At 44.3% G+C, this 25,364-nt stretch overlaps 2 protein-coding genes across 3 annotated transcripts; both read right to left on the bottom strand.

Moving 5' to 3' along the window:
- Positions 1-542: 542 nt before the first annotated feature.
- On the bottom strand, positions 543-13,926 carry sloth2 (ubiquinol-cytochrome c reductase complex assembly factor 6 sloth 2). Its single transcript, XM_084578003.1, has 4 exons — positions 13,849-13,926; positions 10,953-11,012; positions 7,331-7,451; positions 543-720 (listed from the first exon to the last, which is right to left on the bottom strand). The coding sequence occupies exons 2-4, from the start codon at positions 10,955-10,957 to the stop codon at positions 610-612; spliced, it is 237 nt and encodes a 78-aa protein (XP_084434129.1). The 5' UTR covers positions 10,958-11,012; positions 13,849-13,926; the 3' UTR covers positions 543-609.
- sloth1 (sloth 1) lies at positions 7,376-22,621 on the bottom strand. Of its 2 annotated transcripts, XM_084578005.1 has the most exons (5): positions 22,487-22,599; positions 19,696-19,721; positions 13,849-14,010; positions 10,953-11,012; positions 7,376-7,455 (listed from the first exon to the last, which is right to left on the bottom strand). In XM_084578005.1, the coding sequence occupies exons 3-4, from the start codon at positions 14,006-14,008 to the stop codon at positions 10,954-10,956; spliced, it is 219 nt and encodes a 72-aa protein (XP_084434131.1). In that variant the 5' UTR covers positions 14,009-14,010; positions 19,696-19,721; positions 22,487-22,599; the 3' UTR covers positions 7,376-7,455; position 10,953. The 2 variants fall into 2 exon arrangements, with proteins under 2 accessions (XP_084434131.1, XP_084434130.1); XM_084578004.1 differs by lacking the exon at positions 19,696-19,721 and having other exon boundaries at positions 22,487-22,621.
- Positions 22,622-25,364: the final 2,743 nt, after the last annotated feature.

Genomic DNA, 25,364 nt, shown 5'->3' with positions numbered 1-25,364 from the left:
CTGCCAGAGACATGCTCGCGACGTTTTAATCATGACAGCGTTGCCGACAATGTCAGATTGTCTGGAGAGTCAGGCCTTTGACAGTATTGTACTAATAAGCGGGAAAGAAGGTGAGGGCAAGAAAGCGAAGCAATGTGCTGTTACTGAAAGAGTCGCACTCTAAAGCAAAAGTGGGATCCATGATACCACTGGTGCCATTGTACAACCAGGCAACCGGGTAGTGCGCTCAGGCATGTGCTTGCACGGTGTAGCTCATACTGAGCGCAATAGTACATCATCTAACAGTTACATTTTCAGAATTAGACAGTTTGTATCATGTTTTCTTGAATAAAACACTTTTGCACATTTTTTTAAAGAAACATAACAATGAGGTTTTCCTGCACAATGCACCCAAGGCTCTAATAATTAATGTGGTTGCCATTAATATCCGATTGAGTGGTAGATACACTTCACTAAACTGAAAGCTTAAACTGAGTGACGCTAAGAGGCCACTCATACCTCACCTGCAGGTAAACTTTAGAAATATACATAAACAGACAGCCTTGCAACCAAACAACATATTTCATTTATTTCAATCCATTAAAATACACTACCTAGTAATTTTCACCTCTAGCTGTTTTTGAGGTGCTGCTTCGACTCTGTGCTGTCACTGTGTTCCTGTTGACCAGATACAGTTGACTTGCGCATTTGCTTTTCTTCTTCTATATATACATCTATGTCCTAGGAGAAATGGGGAAAATGAAATGCTTGTTCAGCAAACACATAAAAGCTGTCAATGAATAGCATGTGACAACTTTGATTTACTTGTCTCAGCACTTGAACGTGGTACAAGTGGTCAACTTATGATGCTCTTTCCATGGGTCATACTTCGTACCATGAATTATGCTTCTGTGCGATATACAAAAACAGTGCGTGCTGGTGAAGGAAGTCCAAGTCACATACAACAATCAAATGCTTCGCTCGAACATCTAATAGTGGCATGCTGCCAAAAAAGAAGCCTGCAATACTACTGGCACAAAAAGAACCCAACCTAGTGCTCACATTAAATTTGCTCTCACTGCACTGACTGATAATGCATGTGTACATTAATAGCCATTTGTCATACTACCTTTCAACATTCATCCTTCGGTAACGCATACACTACATGTTTGGACCATCTTCAGTGCATTCAAAACCAAGCGGTCTGGCTAATGACATTCAGCTCATATCGCTTCGCTCTACATTAATCTAAATATCCTCCCTGTTTGGCAGCTTTACAATTAAATTCACACTCATCATGTTTCGTCTCGATGAGATATATTATTTGATGGCTTCAACATTATTCATCTGACCAATATCAATAATATATTTGCAGAAAACCTGAACCTTATTCTTTCCGAGATAAGCACTAAATAAAAGTTCACCACTTTTTTTTTTTTTTTTGCTGGAATAGCATTATGGAGCAACATACCTGATGAAATCAAGTCTATTACATCATTTAAATCAATTTATCGCCTTTTGCAAAATCACTTCCTCATTGAATTGCACTGTTTACTTTTAAACAATGCTAAGCACTATGTTTTTCTTTTTGTACCCTAATCTACGCCGTAAGTAATGGACGTGCGCTAATAACTTTTATTATGTATAGTACAACTTTAGTACATGATACCCTACACTCTGTATATGGTCAGACCCTGAGCTTCATAATTTACTATGTAAACTACCTATTCTATTTGATCAAATATTTAGGTGAATCCCACAACGTGGAGTACATTTGTAATACGGGAGCAATTACTCACTTACTGCCTGTTCTATATCCTTAGTGTTTTTTAGATAATTGCATTCTTTATACACTTTCTTATTTACAGCGCTACGTCCTTTGTTTCTACGTGCTTTTTGCAGTACCTCAATAAATTGCTGCTCTGCTTGCTAACTGGGATCTCCTAAGTGCTTACCTAATATGCACTAAATATTTTAGGTGCAAAATAAAATTGAATTTGAAACTACTAATTACCACAAACTATGTCGTGTTTCGTGGCATAGCATACCGTGAATATGGTATGCTATGCTTTGCATTAAATTGCCTGTGTGCTCACATATTTTGGAATCAGTTAAGTATCATACATTTACATTTCGAGCCCGAGTCCAGAATGTCGCCAATATGCGCAGCTCACTGGCAAGGACGGCATCACGTGGCAAATGATCAACGATGTTAAAGAACCAGATAAACTCTCACTTCTGCATGATCTGAATGCTATTTGGTGCATTGGCGAGCTCCCTGCTGAGTGGGAACATTCAGTCGTCTGCCTGATACTGAAACCAGGCAAGAAACCAAACACTATCAACAACCTTAAGCCTATTTCACTGATTTTGACAGTGTAAGCTCCTTGAACGCATGGTGCTGAACTGGCTAGTCTACCACCTGAAGGAACAGAATCCTGCCTACTTCAATCTTACACAGACTGGCTTACGGCTGGGCCTGTGCATGCAGGACAGCCTCCTCCTGCTCCAAAGGCTCATCAGTGGCAGTTGACTCCCGGTATATTAATTGCAGGGGACATTACAAGGCATTTGCCATCATTACGCGCTAGGCAATACTTGCTAGTCTACAGGAGACCAGGGCAGGTACACGGATTGTGAACTTTGGGTGGTCGTTGTAGCAAACCGAAGTTTTGTGATTTCTTTCGGTGACTTTGTATCCAATCAGTGGCAAGAACTGACGACGCATACTGCTGCTCAGATTTACCTTTCATGCAGATGATGTCACGCTATGGATAAACTACAATGGAACTTATCTCAGTACGGAAAAAGAGCGCGGTACTATGCAGCAAGTATTGGACACACTGGAGAGATACCTCCCGGCCATCGGTATGCTTCCATTGCAAAAGTGGGTGCTGAAAACTCGGAAGAGACAAAGTTACTCTCACCCTCTGTGGTAGACCTACGTGAGCCCGAAGCGCCAATGACGAGCATGGATACTGGAAGTAACATCAAGCAAGACCGGAGGACCGAAGGACTGGCTACACCAGCTGTGACCTGCCTAGCAGCGGCAGCTTTATTTGCTCAGATGCACCAGCAGTCCCTTTGGAGGTGCCAGCGCCCGCACTATCAAGACATACCTCACTTCAAGAACATGCTATGGAGCAACATGCTTCTACACAAACAAAATGCACTACAGAGAGACTCTCTATTTGGAGTGCCTTCATGCAATCACAGGACTGCCACGAGACATGCAAATCACGAAACTCTCTCGATATGCTCGTCTGCTGTCATTGAAAGCCTTCATCAAGGCACGTAATAAGGGCCAAGAAGTGTGACGATAAAACAGTGGCTAGGCATTAATTGCTCAAACTACCTCCTAACGACCACCAACCCAAAGCAGCAACAGTGCATCAAATGGATGAGCCCCCCATCTCAAGACTCTAAGGGCCATGGTGGGACAGTCTGGTGAGGCTTCCCAAACCGGCAACTCGCAAATGCAATGCGCAAGGTCACTGAGACGAACACAGACTGGCAGCATCCTGCTCGGACCAAAGACAAAAGGCAGTGTTTATAGATGCAGCCTAAGACCCCTCGACAAGCAGCACAACACTCGTAGTGGTGTCCCATATGGTGACAGCAAAATTACACACCACTATGGCCGCACATTTAACTCCACTCAAACTAAGCTTTCAGTGGTCTTGGCCACAGCCCAGAAAATGAGAGAGGAGGCACTTAGTCTGCAAGGATCCAGAGGCGAAGTGATCATATACAGTTGAACCCCTCTATAACGAAAGCTCTCAAGAACGAAATTCTCGCGACAACGAAAAATTCTGGCGCCCCCGGCGAACTCCCATAGGGTTCAATGCATTTGTCCCCTCTCAACAGCGAAGGGTTTTTAAAAAGCAGTCCCGCATTAACGAAAGTTTGAGGTAGTGATCTGCAACATTTTTTCGGCACATCAGCCAGTCGGGAACATAGAATGGGCGAAACTGCAGCAGCACACTCATCCGACAAGTCGAGCCCGTTCATTTCACCTGCCAACAAGCACCGGCGCAGCCATTTTTGTTTACTTTCGGTTGGTTCGGTAATGATGATGATAGCAAAGCATATTTTTTTTTTTTTTTTTGCCCGCTGAAAGCGGCTTTTTGCTAGCCTGTCTGTTGGCCACTACGCATGTATGTGACGTTTCACGCCACGTGACGACACCGCCGGCCAACCGGGGAAGAGCAAGGAACCTCCTTTTTTTTTCTTTTCGCTAGTGCGCCGACCATGCGACCACGCTATCTCGCCGATCTCGCCATCCGCCTTGTGCCGCTCGCGACTTGCCTGTGTACAGTGTTTTTTGTTGTTGTTTTTTTACTGTCGGAAACATGCCGCCTCCTGTAAAGAAGCGCAAGTTTTTGACGCTGCAGGAAAAGGCTGCAATTATCGCCGAAGCTGAAAAAGGCAGGAAGAAGACTGATATTGCGGAGGAGTTCGGTATCCCGTGCAGCTCGCTTTCTACGATTCTGAAATCAAGGAATGGCATCATGGCGGCACTCCAGAACGGCGCGCGCGCTCAGAACAAGACTTTGGCAGCGCCGGTCTACGAAGACGTGGACAAAGCCGTATTTCAGTGGTTCCTGGACAAGAGAGCGAACAAGGTGCCTTTGTCCGGAAGCCTCCTGCAGCAAAAGGCGATTGACTACGCGTGCATTCTGGGGCACGACAACTTTAAGGCGAGTGCCGGATGGCTAAGTCGATTTAAAGCGCGGCACTGCATCGTCGCCAAAGTGTTGTCGGGGGAGTGTGCGAGCGTAGACGCTGAAGCAGCATCTTCCTGGATGGAGAAAAGTTACGAAGGCATAATGGACGAGTACGAGCCCTCCGAAATTTATAATGCGGACGAAACGGGCTTCTTCTATGAAATGTTGCCTTCAAAAACGCTAGACCTGAAAGGAAAAAAATGCCATGGCGGCAAGCTGAGCAAAAAGCGGGTCACCATTCTTTTATGCTCAAACATGGATGGATCTGACAAGCGTCCCCTCCTCGTGATCGGCCGGAGCAAGACTCCACGGTGTTTTAAACGTAACCGAAAGCTTCCGGTCCAGTACACTGCAAACCAAAAAGCGTGGATGACGCGCGCAATATTCACAAGCTGGCTGGAAGCCTTTGATACGGACATGCGAAAGCAGGGCAGATCTGTCTGCCTTTTTTTGGACAACTGCAGTGCGCACCACATTGAAGACGTTGCCCTGACGAGCATCCGCTTGATTTTTTTCCCCGCGAACTGCACATCCGTTATCCAGCCTCTTGATCAGGGGGTTATCAAAAGTGTGAAGTCTGCGTACCGAAGAAGGCTCATACAGCGGATGTTGCTAAACATCGAAATGAAGCGACCGACGGAAATTGACCTCTTCATGGCGCTGGAGATGCTTGCCGGCGCGTGGATTGCTACTTCGGCCACGCTTGTCCAGAACTGCTTCAGGCACGCCGGCTTCGCAGCTGGTCAGCACGCCTTGGCAGAACCGGAAGCTGCAAGCGGTGATGATCTGCAGCCACTAACCGAAGCATGGAACGCGCTTCGCAGTGTAGATACAATGGTGCCAGAGGCTGTTGAACTGGAGGACTTTTTGTGTGCGGACGCCGACTTGATCGTGCACGAGGAATTCAGCGACGACGCTATTATCGACAGTGTGCGCAAAGGAAATGAGGCGAGTGACGACGAAGATAGCGAAAACCAAGCACAAGGTAAGCAAGTAAGCTCGCGTGATGTGCTTGATGCATTCGATGTGATCCGGACTTTTCTCGGCGACCACGACGACGACGACGAAGCTATGCATAGCTTATCAAGCTGCGAAGCCAGAGTCGTCAAGCTCCTGCACAGCAATGTCAAGCAGAGCAAAATAAGCGACTTTTTTAATTAAATCTTGGTTCTGGAAGGTAATGGGTGTGCTTGTTTGTCCATTTTCTCGACAGCGAAATTCTCGCGACAACGAAAAGGTTTTCCTTCCCCGGCGGTTTCGTTATTGCGGGGTTCGACTGTACACTGACAGCCGAGAAGCCCTCAAAGGCCTTGAAGGTGCTCCTATCGGCACAACATTGGGCAACATTAAAACATGGAGCCATATATTCTCTCAAGACCGCAAGGCTTGGAGGCGAAAAATAGAGGCTGGGTACGGGGACACATGAACGGCATCAGCTACGAGGCCATGCATGCACTGATAATTGATGACTGCTCCGTCTCGGCACACTGGTCTAGCCCGCACCAAATGGCCCTGGCCCGATTTCGCATGTCAGCATAGCCAGATAAAAAAGACGACGCGCCCTTTAGGAGCAGACTCCGATTAACCCCAACCCCTTGCCACATGGGTTTTCCCATGGCGCCCGAGTCCTCACACATAAAGCACGCTCGGACTACGCACTCAACGCAGATGTGATTGCCAAATGGCTGTAGAATAAAAAACCCAGACTCCGAGACCTTCTCGCAACTGAGCCACATGATTGGCAAAGCAATGCTGAAAAAGCGCAAGAATAAGAGTGGTCAGAATTACATGCAGAAAATGTAACAGCACATCACATGTTGCACGTCTACCATAGTTATCATGGAACCAGAAGAAAATGTCTTCCAGGCCATATTACCATATTCAGTGAATGCAGTACCCGAGCAACGGCCACACTTGAGACGGACCTACACTGCTATCCCTCTGGGAGTTTGCATGTGAAGCAGGCATTGACATCCCAATGTGATCTCCCTGTCCCTACTCCCCCTCTCCTGCAAATGGGCCTTCGCGCCAGCTGCATTTAATAAAGATTACTTACTCAATCACATTCACTTTCATATCGCAGTTGGCAATTTAGTGAAAAAAAAAAAAAATAATAATATACTTCCTTACCCTATTCTGGTGACGGGTCCTAAGCAATACACATTTTATACACAGAGATTTGCTGACCAATAATGACTGTCCTCAACAGCACAAGCTCGAGAAGTTCCAAAAAACTATAAGCTTGCCTAAATTTCTCGCATCCTAGGAAATGAGACAATTACCATAGCCCCTGGAGAAAGGCCAGCAAGCTACGTTACCTGGCATTCAACCATTGCCATAACTACGACAGTTGTTATGGATTTTCAGCGGGCAGGCATACACACTAAAAAGGATGAGTTAATAAGAATCCAAAGTCAGAAACAAAAGTTCCCGGGATGCATGTGCTCAAGAACAAATTTATTGTAGCAGTGCCTCAGAACCAAGCCGCTTGCCAATGGTGCCAGTAGATGGAGCAAGCGTGGCCCCTGCATGAATTCCAGGTAATTTGACTCTCATAAAGGCACCAAAATAACTTTTCCGCACCTAGATACCAAAATTTTTTGCAGCTATATGCGAGAACTTACAGCAAGGGGCCTGTAGAACAGATGGACACACTGCGCTCCAGCAAACATGGACAGCATTGCTGCTGCAGTAAACCCCAAATATGCAGCCCATGGTACTCCGTATGGCATGGTGGAAGTGGCCCTATCTGCCGAAGAAACCACATGTCACAGAAATTACGGAAAGAAAAAGCATTAAAGGTATGTGACTAGCGTACGTCGAGCCAATGTAGTTTGGCAAGAGGTCCGTCAAACAACACAGACCAAGGTACTTCCGACCAAGCTACAAAGCGATGTGCTTTTTTAAAAGGCAACTCCGAAGGATTGTGTGTTCTCTGCACTTTGACAAACTTCATCCAGTGGGCTTTTTCCTACTTCCTGACCAATTATGACGCACTGTACGGCTAGGCTGTTTCTTTTGTGCGCTAACCAATTATAAAGTTTTCAAGTTCACAGGCCTCGGCTGAAGTGATTTCTACAGGCAAAACCTCCATTTGCTATTCACATCTGTTCAGCAACACTAAACACTGCAGCACTGATACATCATAGCAGGGCAGTGGGAACAACCCAGTTACAATAATTACAAAAAAAAAAAGTGAAAAATAATGAAAACAAAACAGCACTTCGCTACCTAAGTTGAAACATATGTGAGGCAAATATCAGCATCAGATGTTATAGGGGTTATGAATGTGTAGAGCTCTTCGTTTTTACGTTTTATGTTTCCTGAAATTTGAGAGGCAAGGATAGGATAGGATAGGAAATACGTTAATTTCTCTAGGAAGGTCTTGTGCTAGTAGCAGATTGCAAGGCAAAAAATCAGGTAATATATTATTCAGTTCGAATTCAGGTACAAATCAAGCTGTTAAGAAGTAAATTCCTAGTATGGGCTTTCTTACATTATTTTTAGCCACTGATAAGAACTTCCAGAGAGCATTTGCTTTTGTCCATGACAAAAAATGCCAAATGTTTTTGCTATTATTTTTATAAGCCATATGAGAGGACCTGTAGCACTAATGAAAACTTCAACCAAACCAGACTGCAGAGTCACCGAGCTTGAGACCATCACATAGCAGGCGAAAGACGTGTTCCCGTCGGCCTGCGAGCCACATGTCATGTTGTTGAGAGCCAGCCCTGAGGGGCTCGGCATAGACAACCCGAGAAATATATTCGGCCCTATCAGTAAGCACGTGCACCTGGAGTAAACAGAGACAGCGCAAAACAACCTCGTGCCTATGCTCCCCCTCCCCCATCGCTCATCGAAAATGTAAATTCCTTGCAAGTCGAGAATATACGTACAAATTCCACTGAGGCATCGTATGGTAAACAGCCCCTCTGGCTCACGCAAGTGAAATCAGAAACAGGACTGCATTGTGTTAGTGTAAGCACCACGCTTTCCGAGTGACCTTCACTTTTCGTATTTTGTTTGGCTGGCTTGTGGTTGCATCGGTGCCGCACCACAGGTAATGCGCTGAGCAGGGAAGATATAAGCCTTCAGCCGTTATAGGCTGGCAGAGTCTAAATGGCGGCGTGGAGACAGTTTAGCTCTCAGTAATGCACTTCAGTTTCTGACGGCGATAAGTTAGTGGGAGCGGGAGGGCAGAGAACCATTCTGTTCTTACGTTGCATTTCGGCCTTGGTTGACCCGCGTTGAGTTGCAGAGGGAAGAGGCTGATGTGCTAATTCATTTGTGCTTTACATTATCTGTGTTTTGTTTGATCACGTGAGGTCTGTGCAGGTGAGTGATTTAGTTTTGCTTTTATCGCCCTGCGTGTGACCTGCTCACATGTGCCAGTACAGACATGCAATTTAGATTCATTTTTCTTACCTTGTAGTCATGGGATACCAGTGTTGACATGCGATTTAGTGCGCTTTTCTTGCTTTGTGCATTACCGGGCCACATGGGACCCACAGGAAGGTGGGCTCGTCTATCCATACATCAGGACAAAGGCTACCCACGAGACGGCTTGCCCAATATGCAACGAACCGAGCAATTAAGAAAGGATGTTGTCGAGAATTTGGGGGTTCTAATTGTGAGCCTCTGCTGCGACAACTCTGATAGGTTCACGTAATTCGCACTCAAAAACTTTGTCAGTCTTCACTCAAACCATGCCTTTCTAATACACAAAGTTTTTAATTTTTCAACGTCTCAGTTTTTCATCATCATCCTTCGCACCGAACACCAGTCAAAAGAAAACCTCTAGAACTAAGATTTTTTTTTTTCACAAACACACGCACTACCACCTGCACATCCACATCTATGCAGAACATGCATAGTAGTGCTTGATACAATAATGCCAATAAGGTATCCGGTCAGCACTTATGTTTTTCCACCTCCCTTCCTAAACACACTTTTTCAATTATATTCTCAATTTAACCAATGCCATAAAACAAGCATTATAAGATGTTTAAAACCATCAGTAAATTGAAAGCATTCCTCTGGAATAAGAAAAAAATATCCCTAAATTTTCATGCAGTGCCTTCCCATCTGGGCACCACTGGAAAAATCATTCCCTAAAGGGCATATTTTAGTGCAGATACTATACTCAGCTCAATTTTTAGGAAGTCTTTCTGAAGTGCGATAACTGGGTAAAACTGGACTTCACTCGAAAATGAAGAGCCTTCTCTGCATATAGCGGGTCTAACAAGTCGTGACCAGTTAAATGCGAAAGGGTCACAAGATACATTGGCCAAATTATATAGCATAAGTTGGTGACACGATGTAATAATGCAACTTGTGGCAATGGACCCTGTGACCTTGCTATGCAATGTGCCATTTCATGCACTTAATAACCACGATCTCCAGAATCTGCTGATGCAGATGATTCTGTAAAAACAAGAACAATCAGTGTCTGCGCCTGCCAAGTGTGTTAGATGTGTGTGAGGCTCCAGTATTTTCTACTGGAAAGGTGTTATGAGATCCAGGAACCCATAGTTTTGCAAATATGAATTCAAATCTACAGCATTAGCGGTAAGGCCTTAATTACATAATTAAATTAACTAATTTAAATCAATAAATTAAATTAAATTAAATTAAAGACTACTGTAGGTGCCTACCGTAAAACGCTGACATATTCCACGATTGCTAGAATTAAGGAGAGGACAATAAGAAGTGCACAATGCGATTTCGACTAACTTTCACTTAGCAATCACAAAACTCGTCTTGCACTGTGTGAAGAAATGAGCTATGTGCGCACCTGAATGGGTAAACGAAAGCTATCACAGCTTCTGCTGGTTAATGTGCCAAGTCTGCCACCTTGCAACTTTTTAATGGGATGAAAGCAGGTCCCATATAGCCGGTGATGTTTTTATTTTCAAATATCCACTTTCTATGGTTCCTTCTTTCCTTCTGTCAGATAGTGCGCTGGCTTGCCAAATAAGTACACTTCCTAGTATCTTTGACTGCTCTAGCTAGGGCTGCCTTTCTACAGCCTTTCCAGCAGCAAGTATAATTCATTGAGATCCTGCTGCCTACAATGGCACTACTATGCAAAGCACAATGCCAAATGAAAGGTGAATGTGACATTAATCACTAATGTAAAAGAAAAAGAAAGATTTATCTAGTGCAGCAAATACTTGCAAAGTACTTCAATACAGGCAAAGCAGCAACCACCAAAAATTATAATGGTTGTTAAATACTACTCCTCACCTCATGAACTCTGCTTCAAATCAACCATGCTTTTGGCTTGTCTCCTCTTAAATGTCTTGTCTAGAAGCAGAACAGAATGAGAATGGGTCAAAGCAAGGAACTTCAGAAAAATGGTAGAGTATCGTGCACACATGACTGCTTGTGACATGCAGTTTTTCTATGTAATGCCAACAGTGGGCAAGCAATACTTTCAAAAAGACAGAGAAAGCATAGACATTTAGGTAAATAAACTGGCACTGCAGTTACAGAAACCAGGAAATTCATTGCATGCGTAGGCCGAATGCTTTTGAGCATTCGCCTGAAGTATAACTGCTTGCTGATGAGCCGATTTGTTATTCTTTTTAAAATTCACGTTTTATTTAAATTTGCAGGCCAGCTGGTCATTGCACAGTGGTGGCTTTTGGAACTGTTCTCCACCAATTGTTATCATATGCATGGTGATGCCATAATGAGTGACAGGTAACCGAAGGCTGCAATTCACTGCAGCCACTATGCCCACGCTTCCAACAGCTGTGAAAGTCCATGCTGCTGCGCAAGCTCCTAAGGAATTTATCGCTGCTGTATCTTTCTATGACAGTCATGCTTCGAGCACAGTGACTATTATTGCCAATGCAGCTGAGGAGGACGAGAAAGGCAGTAAAGAATGAATACGCAGGAGGAAGAAAACCTATGTTCAGGAAAACAGCCACAACAAACGGAAGTTGGCAAACCAAATGTCAACCACTTGAAGTGTACAATTTGAGGGGGAGACTAGCGTTATTTTTAATTACTATTATCCACGATGCTAATGAAGCTAGATCAAAGATTCTTGTGGTACAGTGATGAGTGATAGAATACCCATTGCTCAGTTGCTTTGCTTAACCTTGGTAAATGGCATTTCCTGTCCATTTAAGCTTGGTAGCTTAAGGAGACACGTGCCAGCCCGTGGATACCTGCAGTACTGCATGCTGTAGTATACAGGAGGGACGCACGTCATCTACCATAATTATCAGGGCCTGCAATTCCTATGACAGAACAGTTTATTAAAAACGGCAGAGGTTTATCCTGGTTAAACCTATTATCCAAGTGTAAGCTTTGTTAAGCATGGCTACACATCAACCTGAAACCTGCGCCGAGCACAGACTCACTCAGACCAACACGAATCTCATTCATGGCGGGACTGAGCAGCCAAGTGCCAGCGAAGCAGTTAAATGCTCGCCTAGTCATTTGGCGAGCGTGTATTAAAGGACTGCAGGCTGTCAAAATTTCCAAAGCCCTCCGCTATGGCATCTCTCGGTTTAAAGTGAAACACGCAATTGAGTGACCTTGACACTCTTACCTATAGCCATGACACTTTAAAAGCCACATTCAATAAAGTGCATTTGTTTAGGGAAGCACACTCTGTACCTGACCAAGCTATTTTGAATCAACAGCATAACCTGTTTTCAAAACCAGTGTCCTCCGTAACTCTTTGATGCCGTGCTTAGGTTGAGTTCAAGACAAAGGTACAGGGACAAACCTTCCAGACAGCAGCATACTTAAATGCCGCGTGTTGCACTGAATACATGCATCTAGTGGAATGCATCTCCCAACTAAACCGCTGTTTTCAGAGCTGAAATTTTGCACAGAAATAGCATTTGGTTGGCAGTAATGCTTTATATCACATCTGTTTGGTGTACTTCCTTGACTTGATCAGAATAATTTAAATATTCACATCGTATGCAGTGATGGTGAATCAAAACAAGATGCTTACTATCTTATCTGAGGAAATGATGGTGCCATATCATAGCAATACAAGCTCAAAAAGATACACAATCAAAATTCAAATTTCGTGCAGCTTTGGGCAAACTATGTTATAGAGATTTTAGTATCAAGGCACTTCAGGTAAGTAACCTGAATAAACTTCACATGAAACAAAACCGCCAGCTGAATGCCATTTCTGCGCGAAATTTGAGCTCCAAGGATGCAACAGTTTGTCTTAGAGAAGCATTCTACAGGATATATATAACTATGCAACACGCAGCAGTGTGTAGTATGTGCATGATAGGTATGGATCACAACAAAGCCACACCCAGAGGCAGCGACACACTCGGAAAGAGTGCCATTTCCCATAGGCAGGTCAATGAGTTTCTCCATCTGCAGTGCTAATGTCACAATTTGCAAGTTGGCATACAAGAGGGAGTGACATGGCTACAGCCAAGCAATAACCACATATGCTAGTAACCTCTCCAGTAGCTTTACTTCTGAAATGTCAAAGTAGATCCTTCATTACAGTGCACAAAACACATACTATCGTAAGCAAAAGTAAGAGACCCCTCCGAGCGCTTGCCGGGATCATGCCGAACTGCATGTAGGTGCCACCTCATGAAGTATTCCTGGTGTCGAGGCGAGCACACTGCACCGAAGTGCACTTCCAAGTGGTGCAGTGCACCGCCCTCGACACTAGCAGTGCTTATTCAGCCCGACATGATCCCGACAAGCCCTCGTAGAGGCTTCTTACTTTTTGCTCAAGATAGTACATCTGAAGACGTCTTCTTCTCAAAAAGAATATTCTTTGTTGAAACTGAACATGGCATTCGGTAATTATTCCAGTATCCTGCAAAGTTATGATTTTTTGCTGTTTAACCTTACTTCGTTCTACATTTCTGGTGATGTCTGCTTGGTAATGCACGCCAACAGATATGATACATGTCTGCAGTTAGTACTCCAGGACATGTCACCTCATTGTAGCACTGGAACACTTGGTGCAAACAAGCAAGCCGTGCACGCTATGATGAAACAGCACATAAATTTAATATTTACAAGGCTATCAGCCTTTAAAATCCTAAATGCTAAATGCAGCCGGTGAGGCAGCAACATTTAAAGATATTTTCGAGCGTGTGTGTGTGATTACACCCAAGCAAATTTAATGGCTCACAGAAATTTGTATTCCCGCCAGGAGTCCAGTTGATCATCGCAAATTCAAGTGCAGCACCGAGAAGAAAGAATGCAGGCAAAAATCTGTAGGGCCCAAAAGTATTCTTGCCAGGCCAGTCCTGCACAGCCCGCGCTATCCACGCCGATAACTTCTTCTTCATCCCTGCAAAAGTAAGCGGTCCAGTTATATAGGCAATAAAATAATGAAGTGTCTAAAGATACGTCCGACGTACCCATTCGATTCTCGTAAAAATATGGCGGACATCGATATATAGGCTCATGGCTATATGCACGTCGAACGCGTATGTCCGCATTCCACTTGCTACGCTATGATATCAGCTAGCCGCGACTCTCGATGAGATGCTACGAAGAGTTCGCCCATTCTAACATACATCACAGTCTTCACTCAGGATTGTGTACAGCAAGCATCGCTTGTCACGCACATAGCTGCAGGCGATGTGACCTCCTGCCCCAGCTCCCCCAACTGGCACTAAACACGCACATTCACAAGCAGCTTTCGCTTCGCACTAGACTCGATCTGCTCGTAAAGCAAGCGAGCCATCCTTAGCATTTACGCTGTCTTAGATCCTACATGGACCTCCGAAGATTGAGCGCCGGCACGACACACAGCTCGCTGTGCAGAACATTCGGCCGCCCAAAGTATGTATACGCTGTATGTGAAATGCCATATGCTCGTTCCTCACATGCAGACAGAGGAAATAGGATGTTTCTAGTTAAATCCTTCCTTTATATTCTACCTCAGAGCCGTGGAAAAAGACATCCTGAATCTACTAGCAGCCTACGCTGCTACAGCAGCGAGCTACACGTCGACTCGTTGAGGCAAAGACCCGCTGCACAGCAATACATGAGTGCACACCCGGAAAGCCAGAAGCGCAAATGATCCACTTCCCTACGAACAGCAATGTTTTTTGGTATTTAGGGGAAGACTAGACAAGTACTTAGCCTGCATCTTTTTCTCAACTTTGAATTTTGCGTACATGTAGTTTAAACCCCCGCATGCTCGAGGTTAGCGTGACCCGACTAAACGGCCGCAGCTTTGGAACGAGCGGGAGATACGCATGCGTCGCCAGACTTCGGTATGCAGTAGAAAATGTGCACTGCACATTTCTTTGCAGATGCTGACTCTTGGAATTTTACAGATAGTGCCGTGCAAGCAATCGTTGCTACAACTACGCATCCGTGTTCCCACGCCTGGCCTACCCTGATGCGCATAAATGCTCCACTGTGGACGTATCAATGAGCGAAGAGAGGACGAATTTTCATAATATTGGGCGCGAAATCGATAACTACTTGCTGCAGTGCTCAGTGTTAGAGAAATTCTGCCTTGAACACGCACAACTAAATGTTTCAGGTGTGGTCAGTAACTATAAATTCGAACAGTTCGCCTTTCAAGTCCGTGGCCAGCGCTGGACCGGCGAAGCGATTTTCCCATTACACCACTGTCTTGCTAGAAAGCCTACCTAGGCAGCATTTGACATTCAGCTACTTTTTGTGGGCCCCATAATGGAAAGCAACACCTTCAGAAACGCACTAAATGTTCAAAAATGTCTTCTCTTTTACACTTTTACTACAGGCTGTCCAACAAACAATGCAGGCAGACGCTGATAAAACAGTTGAGTACTCCAGTCAAAACCAAACACCCGAGCGTCTTTAGAGATCTGTAGAAACGCCTTCACAGTTTTTAAATTTATGCTAGAATTTGAAAAAGGTAACTTTCCGATCACTAGGACATTAGACCCGCATCACAGCGTTGTGACGTGAATAAGGACCATACCAGACCGAAAGCTTATAAGCATTGTGTTGATTTTTAAGGTGCATAAGTGACTAATGCTGCCATGCACCAAGAATAAGGTTTAATGTATTTATTTTGTGTGTAATGACTATTGTTCTTTAGGATGTGGCTTGTTTAGGAACATTGACTGATTTTAGGAAACCAAAAATGCAGGGAATTCGAAACTAGTGCAGTCTCTCCTAAGATCCTGCTGGAATGGAAAGGGATGTTGCAAAATTGTACAAAATGTTTTCCTCTTATTTCTCGAGTCAGGCACACATGTAAGATATGGTTTATTGTTAGTTCATATCCACACTCCTTGCATATTGGTTTGTACTCTTTCATAAGTATGAAACTGTATGTCAGGTGTGGGTGTGTCTTTTGTGAAGATGACATAAAATGTACTCCATGATGTGTTTTTGATGACTGCATGATTTCCATTTCTCAATGACAGGTTTGACAAAATTTAGTTTGTTGTTTATTTCAATGTTTAAAAAAATCCTGCCACTTCACTCTCAATTTTCTTTGTACAGCTTCTTGGTATCTTCATGCAGCAAATTCACCCTCTGTAATTTAACGTTGTGGTAAGGTAACCTGGTTATTTTTTTGCATCACGTTTCAAGAGCGCTGTCCCGCTTTCATAAAGTGTAGGGCTTCTGATGACAGGAACTCCTTGGAAGTCAGAAATAAACAAGTCCTACAATCATGAGCTATCTAAGGTATGCTCAGTGGAATGGTGTCAGCATGCTGTTAGAACAGGTCTTGTGGTAACAACGACCATTGTCCGAGGTGGTCCTTTAATGGACATTGAAGTGCCATGTAACTGCGGGTACTGACAGAACTCTTGACCACATTATGTGATGATGCCACCCTTGCATGCATATAGGTATACATTTCAGAATCTGCAGTGCACAACTTGACCATCTGCCACCAGTTTGTGTGAAAATGTATTTTTCATGCATGTTAACCAGTATGATTAACAGATGGACCCTGTGCACAAGCCAAAAGTACCACAAGCCAACTGTCACAAGGCCACACAACATGGCAGGAACTGTTAACTCGATCTTATAAAGTTATATTTTCGAAATATGTTCAGGGACGTTTCAGCTTCGAGTAAGAAAGGTTACTCTTAGGCCATGAAGGCATGTTTGCACAGTTTGGTTAACGCGAAGCTTACAGAGGTCTACGCCAGGCTGTCTATCACATAACAGGGCAACCTACGACCACATGCTAATAAGATAACAGAGACATGAATTAAGGAATTAGTGATTAAGTTTGTGTGCTGGAGTATCCGCGTTAGAACCTGACCGCGGCGGCTGCGTTTCGATGGAGGCGAAAGGAAGAGGCATCCCTGTGCTGTGGATGTCAGCGCACGTTAAAGTCGAATTTCCTCCGTAGCCCTCCACAACTCCCACCTTCCTCCCTTCCCTTAAGACACGGTTCAGGTGTCCACAGAAACAAGTGTGACAGATACTGCGCCTTTCCCTTCCTGTGAACCAATTATTATGGTTAAGTTTGTAGCAAAGGGCACGTAAATGAATGGGAATCTTTAGTGAGATCTGCAGACAAGAGCCATTAACGCTGGTGCACCATACCCTTATAGGTGGAGATTAGGTGCCTCCCTAATTTTTTAGCTGCTCAAGGCTTGTCATTTTCTTTGTTTTTCCAGGTGAGGAAGATGTGAAAATGGTAGCATCGAGAATGCCCAAGACCATCATTAACAAGGATGCTGATCTGAACAGTGTAAAAAAATATTTCACAAAAGATGGGTGACTAGTAATGCGAGCAGCAGTTGAAGCTAAGAGGAAAGGCATGAAATTGAAATGCGACGAATGCAAAGATATGTTGCGAGACAACCAGTCTGTAGTATGCGACATCTGTCTCGGTTAAACAGTTTCATCAAGTGATTGGCCCAAAGCAGATGGGGCTTGTGGTTCTTTTTTTTTTTTTTTGTGTGTGAGAAGTGTAGTGTAGTAGCATAGATGCAGATGTTCATTGTTTCCATGCAAACATTATGAGAAATTTCTTCCTAGAGAATGTTTACTGGCATGTGAATATAATGTACAATAAAAAAGTTTTTTTTTTTTTTGCTATTTACTTTTTCTTGTATACATTAGTTCTGTGAAGGAAACCACAGGCTAGAAGGAAATGTATTGGCATGCATTTTGTTACTTGACCCCATTGTGCTGGCTCAGTCTTGGCTGCTGAACCCATGGATGCAGATTTGATTCCTGCCACGGCAGAGGCATTTCAATAGAGGCAAAACAATAGGCTGTCATGCACTGTGCAGTGTCAGTGCATGCAAAAGAACCCCACTTGGTCGAAATTATACAGGAGCCCTAAACTGTTGCATTCCTCATAGTTGTTTCAGGATGATAAACCAGATATTATACATCACATCATACTCTGATTAAAATGCTATTCATGGTCAGTTAATCATACACAAATTACTTTAGGTAATAAGGGTAACCTGAATAAATAAATAAATAAATAAATAAAAAGGGCCAATTTTTTCTGAATGGGACAGCAGCTGTTGCATTTTATTTTAGCCTTCATGAAGAATATCACACTGGCTCCACATGGCTTTCTGTCGACCCTTGATATGTGTCACAATCACACATCCGATTATATATTTATCTAAGGGCACCTGTGCATGCATGGAGGGGACCATTACTTTCCATTTGTCAGAACTGAAATGCATGATCCACATCATTCCTGTAATTCAACTGCCTGCTTTTGAACTGTCTAGCATTGATGCAAGTTTCAAAAAACTGCATTTAGCAAATTAATCCAAGCAGGAAACCATGCCAAAAACTGCTTCAGTTTTATCTTCAACAACTGTTTGAGAACTATAATTAGTCAAATGTTGCGCAACATAGATGGGAGGTTACAAAATCTAAAAAACAACACATCCTACCTGTGGCATGTAGGGTTTCACATCCTAAAGTGACATATGTAGCTATGAAGAATACTGTAGTGGAGAGCTCTGGACTAATTTGACTGCCTGGGCTTTGTACTTTGCGTTGACATCTCGCAGTAAACAAATGCGTTTGCATTTCGCCTCCACTAAAGCGCGGCTGCTATCAGTGGGATTAAATATCACGACTTGGGGGCAAGTAGGTGTCGCTGAGATGTCACAGTGTGTACGTACATGCTATACACGTCAACCTTTCCAGCATTACAGCTGTCACATGCATGGCAGATATTCATGTTCAGCATCAAAAAGCAAAAGAAACTAAGGAAAAACTGAAAAACTAAAAAACAAGAAAAGAACATACTACACTGAAAAAGCACTAGTCATTAACACATAAACCATATTCGTTCCTTTATTAATGATAAAGTGGCCTTCAACAATAGTACAAAGCCTGAACATTTAGGAAGATGCTGTGCCAGGCAGCTAATATTTTACAGAAGCCTGAACCATTTTACCTGTAGTAATGCGTATCTCGGCAGTGTGGGCTGGGCACTTATTTTTCTGTCCACTCCAATATGCAAAAACTGTATCATGTGCGTTCCCAACAACTTTGTGCAAGGCCAGGTTAAAGTATTGCCAATTAATTTTCTTTTTTCGAAGTTTCAAAATGCACAAATATAAACAATAGGCGTGTACTTTGTAGAAACACCACATTTTCAGAGTTTTCAGCTCTGTAGTGCAGCCTAATAACAAATTGTTGATGACTTATTGTCATCTGACTGTTGCACAGCGCGTGTGAATCTCTTAACGCGACATTTTTGGACTTACCACTGCACCTAATAAACATTGGCATGCACTTGGATCGTCGACGATTATAAATGGACACGCTGATGTCCTCCCGGACATCGGCGCGCGCATCACATCACGGCACTCTCGTAGTCTCACACAACACTTTCGTAGGACGTAGTACGAACATCACAGCACCTCACGGAAAACACAAACCGGCGCCTACACCTCTATTCGTACAGCAAACAAGAATGATGCGATGCGATGCTTGGGCTAGATACACGTCGGCAGTACCCAGCTTTTTCAGCGCCGCTTGTATGTACAGTCGCGGACAAAATAAAATGGACCACACTTACGGATTCAAACGCTTCTCTCCCGTCATCTAATAGAAATAAATAAGTTTGCTGTACTCACGTGCAAAGACAAAAGTAAATATTACAAACGTATGCAAAAAGCATGCATTTTGTTTTGCTAATTAACGCGTTAGAAGGACTGTATGTAGAACTTGCAACACCGCAAAGCACATTTAAACCTCAATATGAGCAGAAAGCGACGCGTTACGTGACGCATCTCATCGCAGATGGAAGTGAGGAAGCTTTGAAGAATCAAAACTACATAACCACCGTCGTAGACGATAATCCACATGATAACGAGGACCAAATAAGCGGGCGTGCGGGCCGCGGGCTGGCCGTCAACACCGCGATTACATGCGCTTGCGCTCATGCTTGCCACCCTGCCGCTGTCCAACTCACGTATGTAAATCTAGCATCATGACATCACGTAGTCTATTACCCATTCTAGGCACTATTTTGGCCACATACTATTCTTCACATTTCACGTATGCATGGACGCACGGTCCCCTTAAAGCCTTTAAGACCATTGATCGTTTCCGTCCAACTCACCGTGGTCCGACGTAAGTACCTTTCAGTTCAGTCGTTCAGTCGTGTTCGACTCTTCGTGACCCTATGGACCATGTCACGCCACGCTTTCCAGTCTCTCACAATCTTCCTAACATCACATAACTTCCTCTGCAGTGCCTCGAGGATGCCATCTAACCATCGCGTTCGCTGCCTACCCCTTCTCCGGCGACCCTCAACCTTTCCCAACATCAAATCTTTCTCCAGCGACTCCTCTCTTCTCATCAGCTGACCAAAGTAGCTGAGCCTTAACTTTAGAATTTGACCCTCCAATGAGCAGTCAGGGTTTATGGTCGACAATATCGACTGATTTGATCTTCTGGCAGTCCAAGGAACTCTCAAGAGTCTTCGCCAGCACCACAATTCAAACGCGTCAATTCTTCTGCGGTCAGCCTTTTTCACAGTCCAACTCTCGCATCCATACATCACAACTGGAAAGACCATAGCACGAGTTATACGGATCTTGGTTGGCAGACTAATGTCTCTGCTCTTTACTAGGCGGTCAAGGCTAACCATTGCTCTCTTTCCCAGAAGCCGGCATCTCCTAATTTCATGGCTGCAGTCTCCTTCCGAGGCAATCTTGGAGCCCAAGAAAAGAAAATCTGTCACAGCTTCCACTTCTTGTCCATTGATGCTCCAGGACTTGATAGGGCAAGACACCATGATCTTTGTCTTTTTAATGTTCAGTTTAAGCCCGAACTTCTCACTCTCTTCTTGTACGCGCATCAGAAGTCTCTTGAGTTCCACTTCACTTTCTGCCATTAAAGTGGTATCATCCGCATATCTTGCGGTATCATCTGCATATCAAGGTTGATACGTTTTCCAGCAATCTTCACTCCAGCTGAAGACTCGTCCAGACCGGCCTTCCTCATGATGGACTCTGCATATAGGTTAAATAGGCAGGGCGACAGTATGCAGCCTTGCCTCACTCCTTTCTCAATCGGAAACCAATCAGTAAGACCATGCCCAGTTCTGACTGTGGCCTCTTGCCCTTCATACAGGTTCCTGAGGAGACAGATGAGGTGAATTGGAACTCCCATCTCTTGGAGAGCTTGCCACAATATACTGTGATCTACGCAGTCAAACGCTTTCGCATAATCAATAAAGCAGAAGTAGATGGGTTTTTGGAACTCTCTTGCTTTTTCCATGATCCAGCGAAGGTTGGCAATTTGGTCTCTAGTTCCTCTGCCCTTGCGAAACCCAGCTTGCACGTCCGGAAGCTCCCGATCCACATACTGCTGCAGCCTACCTTGGAGGATTTTCAACATCACCTTGCTAGCATGCGAAATAAGCGCGATCGTGCGGTAGTAGGAACAATCTATGGCACTGCCTTTCTTTGGAATGGGGATGTAAACTGACCTCCTCCAATCCTTTGGCCACTGCAGGGTTGTCCAAATCTTCCGACATAATGTATGCAGAATGTTAACAGTGTCATGGTTGAGGTTCTGAAGCAACTCAGCTGGAATGCGATCAATTCCGCTAGCTTTGTTCTTAGCAAGGCTGGCTAAGGCCCATTCAACTTCACTCTTCAGGATGCCCGGCTCGAGATCAGTAATAACAACCGTCTTATGTTGGGTTTGCACATTCGGGTCCTTCTTGTACAGTTCTTCTGTGTATTCCTGCCACCTCTTCTTTATCTCTGAGGCTTCAGTGAGGTCCTTGCCTCGTTTGTCGTTTATCACGCCCAGCTTAGCGCAGAAGCTTCCTTTGATATCTTTGATTGTCTTATACAGAGCTTTTGTGCTCCTTAATTGGCTGTTGTCCTCAACTGCTTAGCCCCAGCCATAAAATAATCAACGATGACACTGCCTGAAGCCATGCCTTGCGCAGCTTGGTTAATTTTCGCTCTGACGGACCGTGCGGCACAACATGAGCTTGCAGATGCATAATGCCCCGCTTTTATGCTAACTACAAAGCCTGCTATTTCAAGCTTCTGCACGAACAAGCTGCCGGCCGAGACTAGAACGTTAGCCCTGTGTATATGCATGCTATGCAAATCGATGCGTGTGCTTATATTTACCAGCCCTTCGATTGTTTATAGTCCCAACCAAATTCAGAAACGTGATTTCCCCACGGTTGCCGTTGCTCACCGGTCCAAGCGGAAGAAGCGGAAGCAGCAAGAGCGCAGTTCGGAAAAGCTTAATGGCAAACACAAGGCGGGAAAGTAGGCTGAATTTCTGCATGCACATGTCTTACTGTTCAAACGACCCAAACTTTCATGCATACTCACAAAAATCGTGGCAAAAATCCGCGCGAACTCGTTTACCCACACGTGCGACCCATGCGACCGCACAGAAACCACCCGAACCACCCGAACTCCCCTCCCAAACGAGGCTTCTGCGTCACGTAAGCGCAACACATTGACCTTGCAACATCTCGCTACTCTGTTGCTTTATTTCACCGAGCTGTGGCGCCAGCTTACATATTTGTTACGCGCGAGACATGACCAAGAGAAGTGCGAATAGAAATGGGGGAGCGGGGGGGAGTATGATCATAAAATGATGTGTACTTTAGTAGCCTTTAGTAGCGTCCGACGTTTTTTCAAAAGGCCTTCATTTATTTTACGAAGTGTACGCACCCAGTTGATTCTGATGTACTGTACGTGCTCACTGCTCACATTCTGTTTTTGACCATGACAAAATTTGTAAGTTAACAGCTGACTGGTTTGATCGCTCAGTCACCTTTGGTGATGTGTCAGCTTATTCTTCATCATGTCAATTCTATTAATTCTTCAGCATAAAAGGAAAATACATTTACACGATAGGTCTGCTCAAAAATCTAAAAAAGATATAAACCTATCAGAAGCATATTCAACACATAAAATCAGGTCCCAAATCGAAAAGAATATCTTTTCTTATTATTTTCTATATCTTATTATATAATATCTTCTTATTCCTTTGGGTCACAATATTTTTTTATTAAACCTACAGCTTTTAGTTAATTGGCAGAGCCAAGTCCCATAGTACAGTGGCTGGAATTCTCTATTCTAGCCACTGTACCCATAGATAAAGCTGGTTTGACTTCTTCAATATCACCTGAAATGGGACGCTTGTGAGACTTCCGGGGAATTTTTATTCTCAAGTCATCCAGCTGAATACAAATCGAGGACATTTGTCTATAGACCAACACCGTGTTTACAAACAAAGGGGGCGCTCGCGGCGTCGCAGCCGACTGGGGGAGAAAAATAGGGTTAGCGCTCATAGGAATACATGGAACCGAAATATTTCTAAGCAGTTTTCTCATTTTACAGGGCACCTGTGATGTCGTTATTCAGTACAAAGCAACTATGAACCTCCTGAACAGATCAAGAAAGTATGAAATCTCATTAACGAGGCGAAGTATTTTTAAAATATCGCGAAACGTATGGGGTGCAAGTTGGGAGGGCGACCCGCAGAAATACACGTAAACAGAACTTACCGGAACATTTTTCTCATTTCACAGAACATCAGAAGTGGTGGCCGGTCGTTGAACGTTGACCAGCGCTTTGAAGAAGTGTGTGATAAAGTAGGGTGCGTCATTACGGAGCCAGTCTACTTTTAAAACTCCCCGAATAACCTGTGTTATGAATCCAGACACCGCCAAAAGGCAAGCTGGGTGTAGCGAATCGCGCAGTTTTGCTTACAGTCTTATATGCTGCCGCTTAGGGTAAATAAGCTTGATAATACTGTCGCTCCAGTGATACGTGCTACACAGAATTACATTTAAAAAGCAGTTGTCAAACGCCATACGACAATATGAACCGAACGAGATTCGCGCATTGCAGCAGACGACAGCGTCTCTGGCGGTACCTACCGCGGCCGCCTCCAGCTCCGGAGCGTCTGCTAGCTACAGCGCCGGTGGCGCATTGCCGTCTGCAACTGTGCGCGGTCAGTTTATCGTGCTGTGAACTGTCCCGCAAGTCGTCAGATTTGCAGTACTTGCAAGGGAATGTAGTGTGCCATGCAACATGATGTCAGGGCGTGATACAAGACGTTCATCAAAAAATGAGAAGGATTCAACGCTGCTGAACCGAGTAAATTGTTGCGGTAAGTTGTGTTTACATGTGTTTCAATGAGTCGCCCTCCCAACTCGCACCCGCATACGTTTCGCGGTGTTTTAAAAATACTTCGCCTCGTTAATGAGATTTGATACTTTCGTGATCTGTTCTAGGATGCTCATGGTTCCTCTGTACCGAATAACGACATCACAGATGACCCGTGAAATTAGAAAACTGCTTTGGAATATTTCTCTTGCATGTATTCCTTTGGGCGCTAAGCCTATTTTTCACCCCCAGTCGGACCACGCTGGCGATAGAATTAGCGCCACCGCATCGTGTTTACGTCACAGATCGGTGTTGGTCTATAGGCAAGCGTCAGCCCGTGACGTCAGTGGAGATGCGGCGGCGCTGGCGACAGCAGTGACTTTCGTGGTGTAGGCAAAAGCAGCAAAAGCGCGAGCCGTCTGCATTGGATGCGCGGCGCTTGCCGTGTTTTCGGGCATAATTCCCAATATTTCTGCAAACTGTGGTGCGGTTGACTGCGCCTCGAGGCACAAAAAAATAAAATGGCAATTGTTTTAACATGTTTCTTGTGGTCGGATTAAGATGAGAGCTAAGGGCAGCGGCATTGAGCGCGACAAGTAGACTCTTCAGTGACGGATTGCCTTCGCGGCTAACGTGCGTTGCACTTCTGCACTGAAACTAGATCAGTTTGTTTGCAACCCTTAATTGTCATGATTGCTTTTCGGCTGCACGATGAATATAGCGCAAGAACAAACGCCTGCAGCTCGTGCCCGTTTTGATATACTATCAAGTCATAAGAAGTTTAGACGCGATATTCCGTGTGCGTATGACCCCGCGGGGAAGCTGCATGCACTGTGAGTTCCATTCACCCGCAGTACTGCCCGGGCATATGTTTACACAGAAAAGGACACAAAAGCTGCTGCGAAGGTAATTGCAATTATCTTGAGCGGTCACTCAGTGGGATATTGCCGTAATAATAGGCACGCACTTGTATAGTAGCTTTTTTTTCTGCTTTTACATTCGTGAGTTAACGATCTTCATCACCGGTTTTATAGTAAACATGTCCCGCAGCGTTATTTCTCATATTTTTTAAATTTATTTTTGGAGG

This window comes from Amblyomma maculatum, chromosome 9 (assembly GCF_055883805.1).
Source record: "Amblyomma maculatum isolate TAMU_Amacu chromosome 9, ASM5588380v1, whole genome shotgun sequence".
Taxonomy (NCBI): domain Eukaryota; kingdom Metazoa; phylum Arthropoda; class Arachnida; order Ixodida; family Ixodidae; genus Amblyomma; species Amblyomma maculatum.
This window is presented reverse-complemented; position numbering and strand designations above follow the sequence as displayed.